General features: G+C 52.2%; 1 protein-coding gene across 1 annotated transcript in view; it reads left to right on the top strand.

Moving 5' to 3' along the window:
* Positions 1–11,235, top strand: part of LOC140904470 (uncharacterized) — a 186,423-nt gene extending 175,188 nt beyond the window's left edge. Inside the window, exon 3 of the mRNA XM_078851062.1 lies at positions 10,118–11,235. Coding sequence (XP_078707188.1) covers positions 10,118–11,235 — 1,118 coding nt within the window. The remainder of the gene's footprint in view (positions 1–10,117) is intronic.
* The last annotated feature ends 8,598 nt before the right edge of the window (positions 11,236–19,833 follow it).

Genomic DNA, 19,833 nt, shown 5'->3' with positions numbered 1-19,833 from the left:
TTGGGACCAGGAGTGGGAGCCTGTCCACCTCCCCACCCATCTGGCTGACGGAGTCTACGGCCTTGGGACCCAGCAAGGGAGCTAGACACCGGGGCTTTTCCGCAGGGTCCCCCGGTTCAAATCTCCAGCCTGCTCAAAGGCAGTGAGGTGGGCATCCACATCCCCCCCTCCTTAACCAGGAGCAGCAATTTAGTCTCGAGGTTCCCTGCGGAACTGGCCCCCCGGGGTCTATCCCCACTCACCCCTGGGGGGTCCCCTAGGCCTCTCCACTCCCCCATCACCAGTTCATGCTGCTGCTGCTTCTGCAGCTCTTTCTCGGGCTCTCGCTGTCTCTCACAGTCCTCTTGCTCTCTCGGACTCAGCTCCAATCCTGTCCGACTCCGATCCCCGGATGGGGAACCCGATCGTGAAGACCCTCGTCTGGTCGGGGTCAGGAATCTTGGCGATGCCTGGCTACCACTCCAGCTGCTCCCAGATCCTGCTATAGCCCCATTTCGGGTCAGGAATCTGTCCCTTAGAGCGGTCATCCTCCTCCAGCTGCACGATTAACTGTGCTTCGGTGAACTTTCCAACGCTCAACCCTCTCTTTCTGCACAGGGTTACAATGTCCTTCTTCAGGAGACGGTGACAGGCCCTCACTCCGCCCTTCCCAAGTTGTGGACTCACAGGCCTGTGTGCTCTCAGCTCCCCACGGTTTCCAGGGAGAACCCCTAGTGTGCCAGCCCTTCTCGAGATCACCCCCTCTTTGTCAGGGTCGAGCGGCAGACTCCTCCGTCCCTGGGACCGCTCGCTGCAGTCCCCAGGGGAACCCTGTTACTGCAAAAGTCCTTCTCTCTGGTCACACACTTCCAGGAGTTAACCGCCCCCTGAAACTGTCTCTCTCTGAATCTTCAGCACGTCTGGTCCCCGTCAATCTCCCTTCATTTTACTGCTCCCCAGTCACTTTCTGCAGGAAGCGCCGTCCACGGGGTGCAGTACATCCCACCGCTGCCACCAGTTGTCACGGAGTCCCTGGGCGATGCTCTGGAACTGCTCCCCATGAAGCCAGGCAGTACTCTGGGGCAGTCGCCTTTCTGTGAGCAGCCTGTCTTCAGGACACACAGCTCACCCAGCTTCCACCTTCCTGGGTCTGACCTCGGACCATTCAGCATCCTCTGCCCCTCCATGCCCTTCCCACAGCGAGTCCGCTCAGGCAGGGCTCCTGGGGAAGCCAGAGGGTCCTGCACCCCAACTCCGCAGTCAGACGGGACTCTCAGCCAGCCAGTAAAACAGAGGTTTATTAGATGACAGGAACATGGTCTAAAACAGAGCTTGCAGGTGCAGAGAACAGGACCCCTCAGCTGGGGCCATTTTGGGGGGGGGCAGTGAGCCAGACAACCACGTCTGCACTTCACTCCAACTCCCTCCAGCCCCTCCTCCTCTGGGCTTTGTTCCTTTCCCGGGCCAGGAGGTCACCGGATTCCTTTGTTCTCCAACCCTTAACTCTCACCTTGCAGGGGGGAAGGGCCCAGGCCATCAGTGGCCAGGAAACAGGGTGTCGGCCATTCTCTGTGTCCAGACTCCTGCATACACCTGCCCTCTAGGGCTCTGCAATGATCATACACCCTTATCCCACCACCTAGATACTTAAGAACTGCCTAGGGGAAACTGAGGCACCCCCACACTATTCAGAGGAACCATTAAGAACATTAAGAACAGTCCCACTTTGTCACAGAGGTAAAAGCTGAGTGTATTTCCCACCACTATTTGGTCAATGAATAGAAATGGGCAACATTGGCAAACGTTTTAGATCCATATTCAGGAACCTGAGAAAAGGTGTAAATCTGAGATTTTCGTCGTAATTTATAATTACGGAGACAGGGAAAGCTCTCAGGGGCATATTCAATTAGAAGTAGACAACTAGAGTAAAAGTGGGGCAAACTTTTTTATCAATCTTTGAGACGTACAGAGAAAACTTGTCACAAACTACGCAACTGAGAACATGGGATAAACGCCAAGACCGGGGGGGATTTTATGTGGCTATTAAAGAACTAGCTGGAAAAGGGGGGACCGTTTGTCATATAAAATCCAGCCTGTCCAAAACATAAACAGAGAGTGATCGTCGTCGTCCCCCCGGCCCCGGTCACCTGGGCAGCAGGGAGCCCTCTGAGGGGCTGACTGAAGGGGGTGGGGGGGGAGCTGGAGGGCTCCCTGGGGGAGGGGAGGGGGCGGTAGTGGGGGATGGGCAGGTGGGGGGGCAGGTGGGGGCTGGGGGCAACGGTGCGGCAGTTGGGGGCATCAAGTGGGACTGGGAAGCCGGGATCGGGGGCAGCCCCATGGGGGACACGTCCCCTCCCTTCCCCGCCCCGGCAGAGACCCGGTGTCTCCTCCCACCCCCACGCCGGGGCAGCCAGGTTGGGGGATGGCTCCGGGCTCCAACTTCCCACGGACACCGGGACAAATCGCTGCGGATAAAACGGGGGGGGGAGGGAAATCCCGCCGCCCCCCCACGGGAGGGGAGTTTCAATGGACATGTGAGGAGGAGGGAGAGACGGGGGGGGATCAGGGGAGACCAGAGAGCGGATCAATGGGGGGGTGGGGGGGAGTTTACACCCAGGTGGGAGCTACCGAGAGGGAAAAGGGGAAAACTGGGGGGCATTTGTGCCCGGGGGAGGGAGGGGATCCAATTAACTCTCCCGCCGCCCCCCACTTCCCCCCCGGGAATTTCCTGGCTGCACAGAGACAGTTCAACCCCCACCCCCCGCAACTCCGGCTTCTCCCCCCAACACCCCCCAAGGGACCCCGCCCGCCGGGCCCCAGTCTCTGCCCCCCCCAATCCCAGCCGTGCCGGGGGCAGAGAGTCACTTTCCTGCCCCCCCAACCGCGGGGTCTCCCACTCACCGGGTCGGGGGCGGGCAGAGCCGGGGCTGGTCCCAGCTGGAGAAAGCCCCCCCCGGCCGGGGACGGGGGGGTTAATGACGGCCCCCCCAGCACAGACCCCGGAGCGGAGCCGCAGCTGCTCCTCCGAGAGACCCGACACGAGGCAGCGCCTGGGGGCGGGGCTTAGAGCAGACCGGGGGCGGGGCAGCGCCAGGGGGCGGGGCATGGAGCAGACAGGGGCGGGGCAGCGTCTGGGGGCGGAGCCCGGAGCAGACCAGGCGCTGCCTCGTGTCGGATCTGTAGGAGGAGCAGCTGCGGCTCCCCTCCTGGGTCTGTGCGGGGTGGGGCCCGTCATTAACCCCCCCGTGCTCCGGTGAGTGGGAGACCCCGGTGGGGGAGCGCTGGGCGGGGGGGGCAGGAAAGTGACTCTCTGCCCCCTACCTGCCCATCCCCCACTGCCGCCCCCTCCCCGCCCCCAGGGAGCCCTCCAGCGCCCCCCCCGCCCCCTTCAGTCAGCCCCTCAGAGGGCTCCCTGCTGCCCAGGTGAACGGGGGCCGTGGGGGGGGGACCATCACTTTCTGCTTATGTATTGGACAGGCTGGATTTTATATCACAAACGGTCCCCCCTTTTCCAGCTAGTTCTTTAATAGCCACATAAAAGCCCCCCCGGTCTTGGCGTTTATCCCATGTTCTCAGTTGCGTAGTTTGTGACACGTTTTCTCTGTACGTCTCAAAGATTCCTCAAAAATACCCTCAACGTTTGCCCCACTTTTACTCTAGTTGTCTACTTCTAATTGAATATGCCCCTGAGAGCTTTCCCTGTCTCTGTAATGATAAATTACGACGAAAATCTCAGATTTACACCTTTCCTCAGATTCCTGAATATGGATCTCAAACGTTTGCCAATGTTGCCCATTTCCGCTCTATTCATTGACCAAATAGTGGTGGGAAATACACTCAGCTTTTACCTCCTATCAACAACTGCGATAAAATCCCTCTCATTTTCCACTTTCCTCTCTATAATTTGCATAAATGGATCCAAAATCCCTCCGATTTCCACCCTTTCTCTTTCATTTCTGAACACTGATCTCAAATCTCAGGTTTCCCTCTTACGATGTCATTATCAAATGTCAATTAAAAATCCTCTTGGGTTTGGGGCTGTTACCCATGTCTCTAAATCCTAGCAACTTGTCCTTCTTTGGGGGGAACCTGTCACCCTGAGTCCTTCTCCATCCTGGCTGGGAAATTAACCCCCCTGCAACAATGATCAACTTTCCCTCTCCTTTGAGAATCACTTGTTCCCTCCTTTCTCTATGTTAAAAATGTTTACTGATAAAAGAGACGAGCCATATATTCAATACCAATCAAAGCCAAGGGCCTCCCCCTGTTTGGGGGATGGGTGGTTCCCAGTTGGTAACAGGAGAGTTGGCTGGACCCTTTTCTTTTCTCCAGCTGGCATGGGATGAGGAGGTCCCTCTGAGTGCAGCGTGGGTCCAGAAGTATCCCAAACCCCATGACAAAGGGTGTCCATTCGGGGGGGGCTTCCCGCAGTGCAAAGCTGTAGCCAACTCTGGGGTGGATCCACGGTGGCCATTATTTGCTAGTGACAGAGTATGGAAATGTCTTACTTATTTTAGCCCTCCATGGCTTCCCTTCTCCTGTGAAAGAGGCGTCCCCCCGGGCTCCCTCTGCCTGTGTGACTGGCCAGCAGGGGGTGGTGATAACTTTCTATCCACTTACCAGACACTGTGAGGGAACATTGTTGCTGGGGGGGGGGGGGGCAGGTGTCTGTGTGGGGAGATTGCAGCGGGAGCTGAAGGGGCATTGTGGTAGGGGGAGGCCTCTGGGTGGCTGGGCAGGGGGGACCCTAGTCAGGTTGGTGGGTTCTGGAGGGTTTGGGGTTTCGGGGAGTAGTTCTGATGTGCCCAGCCCTAAGGCTATGGGTCCTGGAGGTGGGTATGGCTGGGGGCCTGTTGGCTGGAGACCAGTGGGGGTGGGGGTCTCTTGGGCAGGTGGGACAGGGGATTAGATGCTGCCTGGTGCTGTGCCAGGGGCTCTGTCTGGGATTGCCCAGCTGGCTCCTGGGACCATTGCCATGCCCAGTGCACAGAGCTGTGGTGGGGCGGTCCCTGGCGCAGAGTGAGGGGTCCTCCTGTAAAGCGTCAGGGGGCCCTGCTGGTTGGAGGAGGGGGTCCCAGGCAAATGGGCTGGCAGATCCTGGTGGAGGGCAGGTGGGGGTCCTAGGCAGGCAATGGGGAAATCCCAGGCAGGCAGTGAAGGACTATAAAATGACTCTACACAAACAGCCCCCCACCCCATTTCTCCTGCCATTTGCAGGAGCAAATCCAGCCATGGGGGAGCAAACAACCCAGGAATGAGAGTTTCCTAGCAGACAGGCATGGAGAGGGCACAGGGAAAAGGAGATAGAGAGACTGACAGGGTCCGTGGGATAAAAGAGTTTTGAAAGAGATTTCCAGCTCTCTCATCTGCCCAGACAGATGTATTACTGCACTGTGGGGAGAATCACTTTCCTGTGGACAAGACGAGGATGAGAGAGAGGAAAACCCAGTTCCTGACTCCATGTCCCTCCTGCTGGGGTGTGGCTGCCGTGGGGTCAGTGTCAGAGGGAATCCTCGAAAGGGACTCCTTTGGTTCTGCTTTTTTCTAGGATTGCGTTCAGAGACTTTGTTTTGGGATGCGGGAGGGAGAAAGGAGGTTAAAAGTGTGTCTGTGGGCCTAGCCTGGCAGGAGGGGCCAGGTCTCTGCTGTAATCCAGAGATTGAGCATTTTCTCAGCACGGCAGAATCTCGGATCTCGCTCTGCAGGGAAAGAGCCTGGGGGAAGCGTGGTGTGAAACAAACTAATTCCCGTTCCTAAACTTCCACAACAGCCCTTCTTGCCCGGCTAGGTTGCAGAACGACGCTCATGTTTCCTTCCGGTTCATCCCGTCCTCCCATGGGACAAGGGAGCGACATGGCTGCAGAGGAGCCAGCTCAGGTAGGGATTATTGTGGGGGGTTCTGATCTGTTCCTGCAGGAGGGAGAGGGACAGCAAATACACAGGAGAGGGGAAGGTTTGCACCATCTGGTTTGGAGGTTGGAGCAGGGCAGGAAATGCACAGGGTGGAGAAAGGGAGGAGGCCAGGGGGTGGCAGACCTGCTGGGAGTTGTTTAATAAGTGGCCTAGATTCTGGGAAGAGACCCATGAGGTTCGGAGGTGGAAATGCTCCAATCTGGTGAACAGAAAATAACCTACCTAGATGGGGCTGGGAAAAAGGACCAGACTCGTAGTGCTGGAGCCTGACCCAACTAACCAGCGGGTGCCTTGAAATACGAAGGGGGAAGCCACCAGTCAGGCTTAGGGGAGATTCCCCTGCTTCATATCCAGCTCTAGGAGTGGCTAAGTCATTATGCAAGGTAACCTATTTCTCCTTGTTTTTTCCTGCCCCCCCCGCGTTCTTGTTAAACCCTGGATTTGTTCTGGAAATGGGCCACCTTGATTATCATACACATTGTAAGGAGAGTGATCACTTTAGATAAGCTGTTACCAGCAGGAGAGTGGGGTGGGAGGTGGTATTTTTTTCATGATTTGTGTGTATATAAAAAGATCTTCTACACTTTCCACAGTTTGCATCGGATGAAGTGAGCTGTAGCTCACGAAAGCTTATGCTCAAATAAATTGGATAGTCTCTAAGGTGCCACAAGTCCTCCTTTCCTTTTCACAAGGAGGAGGGTGTTGGGCTTCCTAGAAGAGATCTCTCCCTAGACCCTGCTCGGGGCAGCATCTCCGAGAATCTGGGGGAATCCAGACAAGGGAGCTCCAGCAGCAGAGCATTGAAACTCAGCCAGGATTACAGATGACACAACTCCTCACTGCTCCGGATTGGCCCGTGCATGGGACAATGGCCTCGGTTGCTGGTGAAAATCCTTGAGACCTGGAGAGTTGCTCCCCCCAACCCCATGTGCACTAACCACAATCTACCTTCTCTGCAGACTTGGTTTTTTGAGTCCCTCATTCCTGAAGTCACATGACCCCGATTCTTATTTTTCACATTCTGCTTTTCTAGACTATTTAGAGTCTGTTGCTTCTGAATGATAGTTTCTAATTTCCCAGTGTTCTCCACAGCCAGGGATTTTCTTACTCCCTCCCATTGCACTGGACTCACTAGGTTCCCTGGTATTTAAGAACGGCCACACTGGGACAGACCAAAGGTCCATCTAGCCCAGTGTCCTGTCTTCCGACAGTGACCAGCACCGGGTGTCCCAGAGGGAATGAACAGAACAGGGAATCATGAAGTGATTCATCTCCTGTCACCCATTCACAGCTTATGACAAACAGAAGTTAGGGACACCATCCCTGCCCATCCTGGCTAATAACCATTCACGACCTGTCCTCAATAGATTTCTCATGGTGTTTTTTTTTTTTTTTTTTTTTTGTAACCCTATTATAATCTTGGCCTTCACAACGTCCTCTGGCAAGGAGTTCCCCAGGTTGACTGTGCGTTGTGTGAAGAAATACTTCCTTTTGTTTCTTATAAACCTGCTGCCTATTAATTTGATTGGGAGATTCCGAGTCCTTGTGTTATGAGAAGGAGTAAATGACACGTCCTTATTTACTTTCTCCACGGCAGTTTTGATTTTATCGACCTCTCTCATATCTTCCCTTTGTCTGTTTTACAAGATGAATAGTCCCGGTCTTTTTAATCTTTCCCCGTACAGAAGAGTTTCATTCCTGTAATCATTTGGGTTGCCCTTTTCTGAACCTTTTCCAATTCCAATATATCTTTTTTTGAGATGGGGCAACCACATCTGCAGGCAGTATTCGAGATGTGGGTGTACCATGGGTTTATATAGAGGCGATATGATATTTTCTGTCGTCTTATCTATCCATTTCAGAATGATTCCCAACATTCTCTTTGCTTTTTGACTGCCGAGGCACACTGAGTTGATGTTTTCAGAGAACTGTGCCCAGTGACTCCAAGATCCCTCTGTTGAGTGGAAACAGCTCATTTAGAGCCCATCATTTTATATGTGTAGTTGGGATTATGTTTTCCAATGGGCTGCAATATGGTGCTATCCTGACACCTCGTCCTGCTGAGATCCTGCATTCAGTGATATCCCTGCCCTTCCTGTTCCCGTTCTCATAAAAGAAGAAGAGCATCCAAATGTGTGTTTACCTTCATTCCCTCAACGGTCCTCATGGGAATCCCTGATCAGTTCCAAAGTGTATTAAAACCTTTCTTAAAGGGTTACCTCTTGGTGGTTATCAGGTCCTGTGAGTTTGTAGCCCAGAAAGACCCCCCTCAGTCAGCTCAAACTCAGCTGTTTATCCCCCAAAAGTCTGTTGTCTTCAGTCTCCTGAATGAGGGGAAATCCGTCACTACCCCTTTCTGCGTTGGGTAAACCTTCAAAAGGTGGAGCTCTGCATAACCAGCCTTGAGATCTGGCATTCATCACCCTGTAGTGATACCAGCTTGCACAGGAAACCCATCCCGCAGCCCTTCCTGGTATCATGTGGTGCATCTCGGCATCATAGTCTGTGAAGAATTCATGCTTTCAAGGGCTGGCTTAGATATACAGATAACAGTCATAATTAGGGCAAGAGTTTGCAGGCAATGAAAAGAGAGTAATTGACAAACGTGAGCAATATCTAATCCTTTAAAGCCTGAAAGTGCCTTGTGGGGAGGGCACAGGAGCCGGCTGTGTGGGGGCGGTGGGGCTCAGATACTGGGCATTGAGAGCCTAGAGCCAGCTGTGCGCTGGAGAGACGGGGCATGAACCAGCTGTGTACAGGGCAGATGAGCAGGGGAGAGGTGCTGTGGAGACGGCCACGAGCAGCTGTGAGTGCCGTCCTCTCTGCAGCATGGTGAGAGAGCCTGGCGTCCCACTGCCGATCCCAGACTTGTATGAGGAGGGAAGAAATTGGCATCAAGTCTCAACCGCAGCCAGCCTGTGCCCTGGGGAGGAGACGGGTGTCTCCAGGGAGAAATCTGGGGGATTGTGACCCTGCATGCCCCACCCACCTTCTGATCAGCAATTCCGGATATTAACGGTGATTCCAGAAACAAAGAGTAATTTTGGGAAAAAATGCAGTCCTAGCGACAATTTCCGGAAAACACTGGCCCTGGTTGTAACATTAAATCCGATAATCTCAAGATCTAGGCCTGTGTTGATCATATCTGCCACTCTGCCTTCATGGAGTTCACTCTGCTGGTGGGTTCTACCCCTTCCCCCATTCTGTGTCTGCCTTGTCTATTTAGATTTTAACTTCTTCAGGACACGGGCCATCAACGCTTCTCGGTTTGTACTGTGCCTAGCAAAGTGAGGACCCACTGTTAGTTGGCCCTTAGGCACTAAGGTAATGAATATAATTTATAATAATCATCTCCTGGCACTTTGAGCCAAGGAAGCCGGCCTTGGGACGTTACTACTTAAAAGTGAGCTGGGCTTAAAAGCATGGAATATTCTTTGTGACAAGTATCCCACAAATTCCACTGACCTCCCTTGTTTTCTTTGCCTTGAGCAGGGTTTCCAGAACTGATGTGATCTCGCAGCTGGAACGAGGGGAGGAGTCGTGCGTCCCAGACCTTCATGGCTCTAAGAAAAAAGTGCTCCCGAGAGCTCCCTGCATAGGTGAGGCATTGGTTAAACCAACCCCAAAACTGTCGGTGAATACAGGAAACATTTGGGATGCCCTACAAAGACCTTGTGAGCTCTCCAAGTTCAGGATTGTTCCCTGCAGATGTAGAATCGTTAGACAGAGGTCACTCATGGCTTCCCACCTATCCTGACTGACAACTAGCAGCAGGTCCCTCCCCAATCTCGCTGTCCCCTGAGATTTCTTCTGAGATACGGACCCAGAACTGATCCCTTCCTTTCTCTCCTCTGGGGAAGGTTGAAGGGAAAATCAGCTCCTGATAGGTTTGATCTGTCCTGTACACGTTTTCGTTCCTTCATCCCTTTTTCCATTCTTCTCTCTGAGATTTCCTTTCTCTCTGGCGCAGGCAGAGACTTACGTCTGAATTCTCTCGGTCTCCCGTCAGGTGTTGGGATGGTGAGTGAAAACGAGGAGGAACCCCAGCAGGAAGATGCTGAGCGAGTAGAAGCCCATGGGATGTTGTCAGGAAGGTCCAAAGGGAATGATTCTGGGAGCTGTGCACGCCCAGAAAAAACAAAAGCCTGTGAGAGTCAGCAGAGGCCAGAGGAAAACTTCGGTAGCCAGTCAGACCTTATTACACGTGAGAGAATGAACTTGGAAGGAACACGCTACACATGCCTCGAGTGTGGGAAAAGCTTCAAAGGGAGCTCGGACCTTCTCACACATCAGAGAATCCACACGGGTGAGAAACCTTACGGATGCCCTGAGTGTGGGAAACACTTCAAGCAGAGCTCACACCTTATTACACATTGGAAAATCCACACGGGTGAGAAACCTTATGGATGCCCTGAGTGTGGGAAACACTTCAAGCAGAGCTCAGACCTTATTAGACATCGGAAAATCCACACGGGTGAGAAACCTTACGGATGCCCTGAGTGTGGGAAACACTTCAAGCAGAGCTCACACCTTATTACACATCGGAAAATCCACACGGGTGAGAAACCTTATGGATGCCCTGAGTGTGGGAAACACTTCAATTGGAGCTCAGACCTTATTAGACATCGGAAAATCCACACGGGTGAGAAACCTTACAGATGCCCTGAGTGTGGGAAACACTTCAAGCAGAGCTCACACCTTATTACACATCGGAAAATCCACACGGGTGAGAAACCTTATGAATGCCCTGAGTGTGGGAAGCACTTCATTGACAGTTCATCCCTCCTCTCACATCAGCGAATCCACACCGGGGAGAGGCCCTACACATGCTCTGAGTGTGGGAAAAGATTCAATCGGAGCTCAAACCTGATCAGACATCAGCGAATCCACACGGGAGACACACCCTACATATGCTCTGAGTGCGGGAAAAGCTTCAATCAGAGGTCTACCCTAATCACACATCAGAGAATGCACACAGGAGAGACCCCCTACATGTGCTCTGAGTGCGGGAAAAGCTTTAATCGGAGCTCTGTACTGACCACACATAGAAGAATCCACACAGGTGAGAAGCCTTATGGATGCTCTGAGTGTGGGAAACGCTTCGATCGGAGCTCATACTTTATCATACATCGGCGAATCCATACGGGTGAGAAACCTTATGGATGCCGTGAGTGTGGCAAACACTTCAATCAAAGCTCAGCCCTTTTCACACATCAGCGAATCCACACAGGAGAGAGGCCCTACACGTGCTCTGAGTGTGGGAGAAGCTTCAATCAGCGCTCAACCCTTATTAGACATCAGAAAATCCACATGGGAGTGATCTGTAACAAATGCCTTGACTAGGGCTGGCCAAAGGTATTTTTTTCTTTTAAATCACATTTGCTAATTCCCACTTAGTGATCTGTGCCCCATCTTCACCGTGGTTACTCAGCTCCCCCGGATGAGTTGCCTGCTCCTGCCTTTTGCAGCTCACCCTTCTTTGGGGTCAGTCCTGTGATGTTTTCTATCAACTCCTTTCCTTTTGGGTCGAAGGAGCGTGTGTCCCTCCAGCCAGGAATGTTCATCATCCAGGTGGGGGAGAGAGGTTTGTTCCCAACAAGCTACACTGAGGCAAAAACCACTCGTGCCTTACATCCACTAGGACTGTACATGGCATTGGCTGCTCAAGTTAGTGATCTTGGTGTTAAAAGACAATTACAGTTGTCGTGCAGATGCAGCCGAGGTGCAGTGGTTGGCATTAGCTTTCCCCTTGACCTGACCTAAACTCCATCACATGTCCTAGTCTAAACAAACCCTGAGCATCACAGTTATACTGTTCCCCCATTTAAAAACAATTGTTAGTCATCAAGTTCCCCCACCAGGATCATATTGTTTCATTCCCAGTTGTCACAGTTCAGAGCGCTGTTGCTTCACGTTTTCCTGAAAGCAGATATTTTTCCTCCCGTTTTCCTCCCTTAAAATATATTGAAGTATAACAAAGAGCAGGAATAGGGAAGGGATAGGGAAAAATGTCTTTTCCCCTCTGTAACAACAGAAGAACATAGGGTAAATCAGAGGGATTCTCCATCACCATCTCTATCCCCCTGTTCTTCAATTGGTAAGGTCAATATTTCCCGAAGGGGCTGGGAAGAGGATTCTCTAGTAAATGATTTGGAACTAAGCAAAAGACCCATTCATTTGCCTCCCAAAGCAGTTGTGGCCCATGCCCTGCAGGAGGTTGCTCCTGAAGATCTTCCCTTCCTAATCAGGTGCATGTTGCCTCTTATTTGGGAAATGCAATCCCTTCCTAGGTAGAGATGGGAAAAATGGAAGTGACATTTCTGTTCAGCTCACTCCTGGGAGATGCTGTAAATGTGTAGGAAATGAATCCATGAGGAATGTGATAGAGCTGCAGAAAGACACCCATTTTGAGTAGATACCTGACATTTGGTGTCTTAGAGGGATTCTAAGCTGCACCTGAATTTAGTCCCTTATTTAAATCTGTTGCACCAGATTAAAGAAACAAAAGGGCATATTTGGGGGAGTTCTACCTCAGTATCGCTACTGGTATGTCGTGTGGTTGGTGAAGAATTCTACGCCAGAGCCGTGTAAAATTGCTACAACTAAAGTCAAAGATTTGACAAGAACTCAGGTAGAAATGAGAGGTACGAGTGGTTGATTTTCACCCCAGAGATGGACGCTATGGTGACCTGTGGCCAAGGTAAACTGTTTTTAGAATTGCTCACACTTCTAAAGGATGCCATGATGAAATTGGGAACAACTGTCTTTTACCATTTGGATCCCAAGTTTCCTGAAGCACAGAGAGAAACAGCTGATTCCTTCAGAGCCATGCCATGCCTATGGGTCCCAAACTGGCTGCCTTGCTGGACAAGAAGCACTTCCGTGTTGGTTAAATGATGGTAGCCAATGAGGGAATGTAACAGATTCCAAGTTCAGACTGCAGGATACATGAATGCTGAGTCCAGAGTCTGTGGTTTGGTCTCTTAGTTTTGCTCTTGAGTCTAATGCATGTGTCTCACTGTTCCGCCTCCTGCTACTCTGAAAGATTAGAAAGTGTGAAAGTAGAGCACAGGTGGTTTTTCTCATGATGCAGCCTTCCCACGTAGTGTGAGACCCCTTCCACCCACACTTCTGGGAGAAGACCCAGGGAGAAATGAACCCTCAGAAATGGAAGGCTCCTAGGTTATGGGAGAATGTGATTTCACACAGAGCTCACTGGGTGAAAATGGGAATTAAGAGAAAACTGCCCTAAAGGTTTATAGTTTGTAATCTTTGAAGAAATTGTGACCAGCAACAAGGAAATTGCACATGAAGTTTATTAGTGTAAGGTAAGAGGCTGATTCTGTGATCACTTTCAGTGTTACAGTATAATTCAGGTTTTCTTCTAGCCCCCTCCTACAAAATAGCAAATGGTGGCTAATCCTGCAATAAAAACCTGACTCCAAAGGAATCAGGTTTGGGGGAAAATGTTAGAGAAATATCATGTACGAGAATAGAGACCCAGTATAGACTGGAATGATTTCTGTTTCAAATGGAATTTATTTGGTAAATTTTAAAATAAATCTTCTGTTGGGAGGAAAACTACTTGAGAGAAGATGTGGAACCTTTTCCCCAGTGAGAGGGAAAGAGCCAGAGAGTTCCCCAGGGCTCTTGTTCGCAAAGCAAAGATGTCACATTAGGCAGGAGATGTCAAGATCTACAATGGTGATGGGCGAGTGATGGGAGCTTTTCTGGGTGGTTGTTGTTTGGTTGTTTTTTTTCATGTAATTTTTGTTTTGTTTTTGCAACTAGTTCTTTTTATAGCTGCTGAGCCCCCTTGTCCTTTTGAGCACAGCTCTTTAACCCTCAGGCCTGGCTCTGGAAACCTCAGAACCGGCTTTGCGGTTTTTTTTTCATGTTTGCTATCTTTGGAGTTCGCACATCCACACGATATGCGGTTCACAGCAACGGATACTTTGAGAAACCTGCTGGGTGAAGCAGGCCTTTTCCAAACTGACATTGGCCCAAATTCTGCCTCAATTCAGCTGGATTGGGACACGTCTGTGTCAAAGGAGTGGTTCACACCTGATTTGCCCAGAGACCTCAGAGGAGGGGTAGTTAGATATAGGATAAGTAGGAATCGACAACAATTAAGTTAAATATAAAGGTGAAAGACCCTCACCTTGCAGGTCAACAAGCCTGTTCTGTTCTTTCCCTCCAATGCATCTGGCACTGGTCGCTCTCAGGTAGCACACTGGGCTTGACGGACCATTGGTCTGACCCAGTCTATGACCTGTCGTGCGTTCTTATGGAAGTCCTCTGCGGGCTTGTCTACACGGGCAAGTTTCTGCACAGGAAAGCAGCTTTCTGCGGTGTAACTCCCGAGGTGCGCACTCAGATTTCATGATGCATGATAGGAAGGGGCCATGACAGGGACACACTGCCGTGCGGGGTCAAAATGAAGGAGCTGTGACATGCCTACCACAAGGTGCAGGAGGCAAACTGCTGCTCCATATTGGGGGCTAACTAACCCCAGCATCACGGCAAGAATCTACCTAGCAGCTGGAGAAAAAATATGAATGAGAGTCAAAGACACCTCCACGTGGCCTGTCTCTTCCCCAATCTCAACACCTGGAAGATTGTCTGGAAGACTCAGAATTTGAACTGCAGAGATTGGTCTCAGGCTGAGAGGGAATTCAGTCTGTGTATTAAGAACTCAACATGGCCTGGAGCAAGCAGTGAGTGAGAAAAGCTGTTTGATCCAATTCTTGCTTAGTATATTCAAATTAGAGTTTAGACTGGGAGTCTGTTTTCATTTGTTATGTAACCACTTTTGACCTCTGTAACCAATACTTATACTCAGTTAAAATCTAACTTTCTGGAGTTAATAAACTTATTTTACTATTTTATACTTACTCCTGAGTTTGTCCAAAGTGCTTGGGAAAGTTGCTCACATGACAAAGGCTGGTGCATGTCCCCTTTATTTTTGATGAAGTGGCAAACTAATTAATGAGCTTACACTTTTCAAGAGAAGGACTGAGACGATCGCATTCTGACCTTTTACTGACACTTCTTTAATAACTAAAAAAAAAGAACAGGAGGACTTGTGGCACCTTAGAGGCTAACTGATTTATTTGAGCACTGTCCAGTTTTGGGCCCCACACTTCAAGAAGGATGTGGATAAATTGGAGAGAGTCCAGCAAAGGGCAACAAAAATGATTAGGGGACTGGAACACATGAGTTATGAGGAGAGGCTGAGGGAACTGGGATTGTTTAGTCTACGGAAGAGAAGAATGAAGGGGGATTTGATAGCTGCTTTTAACTACCTGAAAGGTGGATCCAAAGAGGATGGATCTAGACTATTCTCAGTGATAGCAGATGACAGGACAAGGAGGAATGGTCTCAAGTTGCAGTGGGGGAGATTTAGGTTGGATATTAGGATAAACCTTTTCACTAGGAGGGTGGTGAAACACTGGAATGCATTACCTAGGGAAGTGGTGGAATCCCCTTTCTTAGAAGTTTCTAAGGACAGGCTTGACAAAGCCCTGGCTGGGATGATTTAGTTGGGGTTGGTCCTGCTTTGGGCAGGGGGTAGGACTAGATTCCTCCTGAGGACCCTTCCAACCCTGATCTTCTATGATTCGATGACCCTCCTCCAGGAGTGACAGAGCCTGGCATGTGCTGGAAGAAGCGGGGAGCTCTGGTGCCCACGGACCTGTCCTGGCAGCTTTCTCAGCAGCAAAGAAATCAATTCTCCCTGCCCCTGAGCAACCCACCCACAGCTAATGGCAGCATTGGTGGGGGGTCCCAAGCTTTGCACCAACGTCCACATTTCAGACCTTCCTCTCATGGCACTTTCCATGTGAATTAGGACAAGCAAGCTGGGGAAGCTCCATGGGGTAATAGAAAGCAGGGCTGCAGGGAAGGTTTGAACTCACAACCCCAGCAATATTGCCCTTTGCACTAACCACTTGCACCCCTGCAGGGGCTCCTTGGACAGCGCTGGGAAGTCGGCCGTGATCCGTCTCTGTGGTTCGCACCTTTGCCTGGCAATTGAAAGGCTGCCGGTTCAAACCTCACTCAAGCTGTGGCTTTCCAGCAATGAGACTCCAGTCCATTTTAACAGGAAGAAAATCTCCTCTATTCTGGTTTAGCCCCATTTGACTCCTTCTGCCCGTCTTCTTCCTCCCCCATCGGTCCCTTTCCTTCCCCATTGGGGCCATGCAGAGGGGAGCCCCAGTCAGTCTCTGTCACCGAGAGCCTGTATCCCATAAGGGGAGGGAGGGGTCGCTGTAAAGCATTGATAATGGGTGGGGGAGGGGTGTGCGTGGTTAGGGGGAGAAAGTCTGGAGAACTAACAGTGGGGCCCAGAGAGATTCCCCCACAGACTGGGGAGATCCCCTGCTGCCCACCATCACCCAGCTCTGGGAAGAACAACTTGGGATTGCTTGGGGAAGCCACCTTTAAAAACACAAGTGTTCCATGCTAGTTACATTTGAATAAGACCAAAGCCGCCTCAAACCCAGTGTCACAGTCACTGGGACGACTTTGTCCTGACATTTTACCGGCCGCAGCCACAAAGCGAGTCAAATTACGGCTCCCGTTCGGCGTCAAGGCTCACAGACGAACCCAGAGGCTTTTCCTTCCTCAGGTTCTGCCGTCATTTCAGTGCTGGCCTGTTCCGAGATTCATCGTTGTGCAAAGCAGCGTCAGGCCCTGAAACTGGACGAGCCCAGAGCAGAGGCTGCCTTCATTTAACCCTCCAAAAACCAACCCGCCGAAACGTGGATTAGCACCCATGCTCCTCCAGCCGCAGGGGAGGCGCCTCATCTGGGCCCCTGGTGCCCATGCTCCAGCAACATAAGAGCACGGGGGCCTGGCTCCACCCAAGTCCGGGGCCCGGTGTCTCCCCTAGCCCCGCCTGCTGCCCCCGGGCAATTTAAAAGGGCCCGGTGACCCCCCACCGCCATCACCGGCAGCACAAGGGGGCTAAGGCGGCTTCCTGCCCACCCTCGCTCCGTGTAACCCTTCTGCCCGTCAGAGTTGGCAGCAACAAGGACCAGGTTCAGTATATAGGGGATCCATTCCAATAACACAATGCAAACCGGCTCGAGCCCCCACCCAGTGACCTGGGACAAATATGTACCACCCCCGCTGAGCACCTCCCAGAGGCAATCCTTCCCCTCTCGCAAGCACCTAGTCTGAGTGTAGCAAAAAGCCTTTTAATAACAGAGAGAAACAATGTGGCATTATGTTTGGGAAACAGCACCAACAGGACTCATAACACAACCCTCGAGCAAAAAAAAAACCCACCCCAAGCAAATTGGGGCATGCCCTTTCCCTTTGGTTCTTGAGTCCAGCAACCCCAAATCACCCAAAGTCCCAAAAGTCCAATGACCCAAAAGTCTCTGTCCCTGGTCAGGGCAGCCCCAAAGTTCAAAAGTTTATCTGCAGAGCTTTACCTCCCAACCTGGGTGGAGATGGGGGCGGGGGTAAAAGGCACCTTACATGATCTGAAGCTGACCGCCCCACGGCTCCATAGGCCTCCACTCCACCAGCCGCCCCACGAACGGCTTTGCTCAGCTCCGCAGCCCACCAGCAGCTCCCGCCGTCCCACAAACTGCTCCGCGTCCCACCAGCAGCTCCCGCCGTCCCACGAACTGCTCCACCAGCCTGTCCACAAGGCACTCCAGCCGTCCCGCAAACTTCTCCACAGTAGATCTTCAGGCTCCCCCACTACTTAACACAACGCTCAGTGATTTCGGCTCTTACTCAGTTCAGCTCTTTGGTGAAGTCAGTTTGTAGTAGGGGAGCCTCAGTGCTGGGACACCATTAGCCCAAAATGAGCTTAACAGCCTGTAACTAGAGTCCTAACGGAATCAAAATTAGCTCTGAGATTCCACAGTGGAGAGAAAAGGAAGAGCAATTAGCATATAAGTCCATTACCAAGGGACCCATGGCACCAAGTATTAATACTTACCCCCAACCTCTCTCAATTCACAGAGTTTTGGAACCCATGACCCTTGCCTAGCGAGTGCTACTTAATTGATGGTGAGTCCCTCCATCAAAACAAAAGGCCAAGTACAGTTCCCAGCACAGTTCCCATAATCAGGGTAATAACAATTTATTCTTCCTGCCCCAATAACAGAGACACTGGGGATCCCACAGCAGCCAAAGTGAGCATTTGGGCAGCTATGGCCTCGTTCTAGGCGGGGTGGGTGTGCCTATGCAAATGAGATCGGCCCCTGAAGTTCTTTTCCACAACTTGCCAGACCTCACCACCAGATGTCAGGGTGAGGCTCACCCTGACACTGCTTACACTCCGTGTGGCCTGCCAGTCTCGGAAGCGGCTGGCGCGTCCCTGCAGCCCCGGGGATGGGGGGATCTCCACATGCTGCCCCTGCCCCGAGGGCCGACTCTGCCATCTGTGGCAATGGGAGCTGCTGGGGTGGTGTCCGTGGGCAGCGATGGGCAAAGACCCCCCACCTAGGAGCTGCTGCCAGAGGGGGGTGTGGGTCGCTTTTGGGAGATCCCTGAGGTAAGAGCTGCACCCTCATTCTCTCCCGCACCCCAAGCCCCAGCCCAGACCCCAACCCCCTGCACCCAAACTCCCTCCCAGAGTCCACCCCCTGCACTCCCTCCTCCACCCTACCCCCATGCCCTAGCCCAGAGCCCACACCCCACACCCAAACTCCCTCCCAGAGCCTGCGCCCGCACCCCCTCCTGCACCCCAACCCCCAACCCCAACCCAGATCCCGCACCCAAAGTTCCTCCCACAGGCCTCCCCCCACACCTGCTCTCACACCCCAACCCTCTTCCCCAGTCCAGAGCCCACCCCCTGTACCCAACTCCCTCCCAGAGCCCGACCTGCACTCTCTCCTGCACCCCAACCCCCTCCCCCAACCCAGAGCCCACACCTGAACTCCCTCCCAGAAGCTGGCCACCCCACCCATTCCTGCACCCAATGCCCTGCCCCAGCCAAGACCCCACACCTGCACCCAAACTGCCTCCCAGAGCCTGTACCCCTCACCCCCTCCCACACCCTAACCCCCTGCCCCAGCCCAGAGCCCACACCACACATCCAATTCCCTCCCAGAGTCTGCCCCCACACCTGCTCCTGCACTCCAACCCCCTGCCCCAGCCCAGACCCCGCACCCTTCATTCCCTCCTGCACCCCAACACCCTGCCGCAACCCACAGCCCACACCCAAACTCCCTCCCAGAGCCCAACCCCTTTCCCTCTCCCTCCCATACCCAAACTCCCAGAGCCTTAGGCAGATGTTGGGGGAGGTGGACGGGGAGGCAGGACTTGGTCCCATTCTGGAAACCACCAAAAATTGTAGAAACCTGCTGCCCCTGTCCAGCCCAACCTTCTGCGGGTGCCCCTCAGGCCCCACCCATGCAGGGTTTGAAGCTTGCATTGCTTAAATTCCAGGACGCTGGGGGACTTCAGCTCCCCTTTGTCCAGCGGGAACCTTCAGCCCACTCCCAACCAGATTCTTGTCCATGGGATGACTGTCGGGGGGCTGGGCCCCTCTTTGTCTTTTCTCTCTGGGACAGGCCAGGGTACCTAGAACTGGGGTATCTGAGCACCCAGGACCTTCTATGGAGATGCCCTTCTCCTTCCCCTTCTGTGGTCCCATCTGTCATTGACTCCAGCCTGTTTGCTATCCATCATCAGCACCATCCCAAGCCAGCTGCACCCGCCTCAAAAAGACAGTGTCCCCTGATGGGTGTAAATCATAGAATCATAGAATATCCTCATTTACACATTTCTTTGGCAGTCATGACAGGAGACAAAGGGTTTCTATTCCCAACTTGAAGGCAAGGAGTGCATTAGGGGCAACTCCAAGGGAAAGACTATTGATGGAGATCTCAATCTAAATTCTACACGAGTTTTGTTATCTTCCCTTTTGGTTCTATCCCTGGAAATTCCCCCAGACTAGTCTGCTGAAAGATAAAA

This window comes from Lepidochelys kempii, unplaced genomic scaffold, assembly GCF_965140285.1.
Source record: "Lepidochelys kempii isolate rLepKem1 unplaced genomic scaffold, rLepKem1.hap1 scaffold_29, whole genome shotgun sequence".
In the NCBI taxonomy this organism is placed as follows: Eukaryota; Metazoa; Chordata; order Testudines; family Cheloniidae; genus Lepidochelys; species Lepidochelys kempii.
The sequence above is the reverse complement of the archived record's forward strand: the minus strand, read 5'-3'. Positions and strand labels throughout refer to the sequence as shown.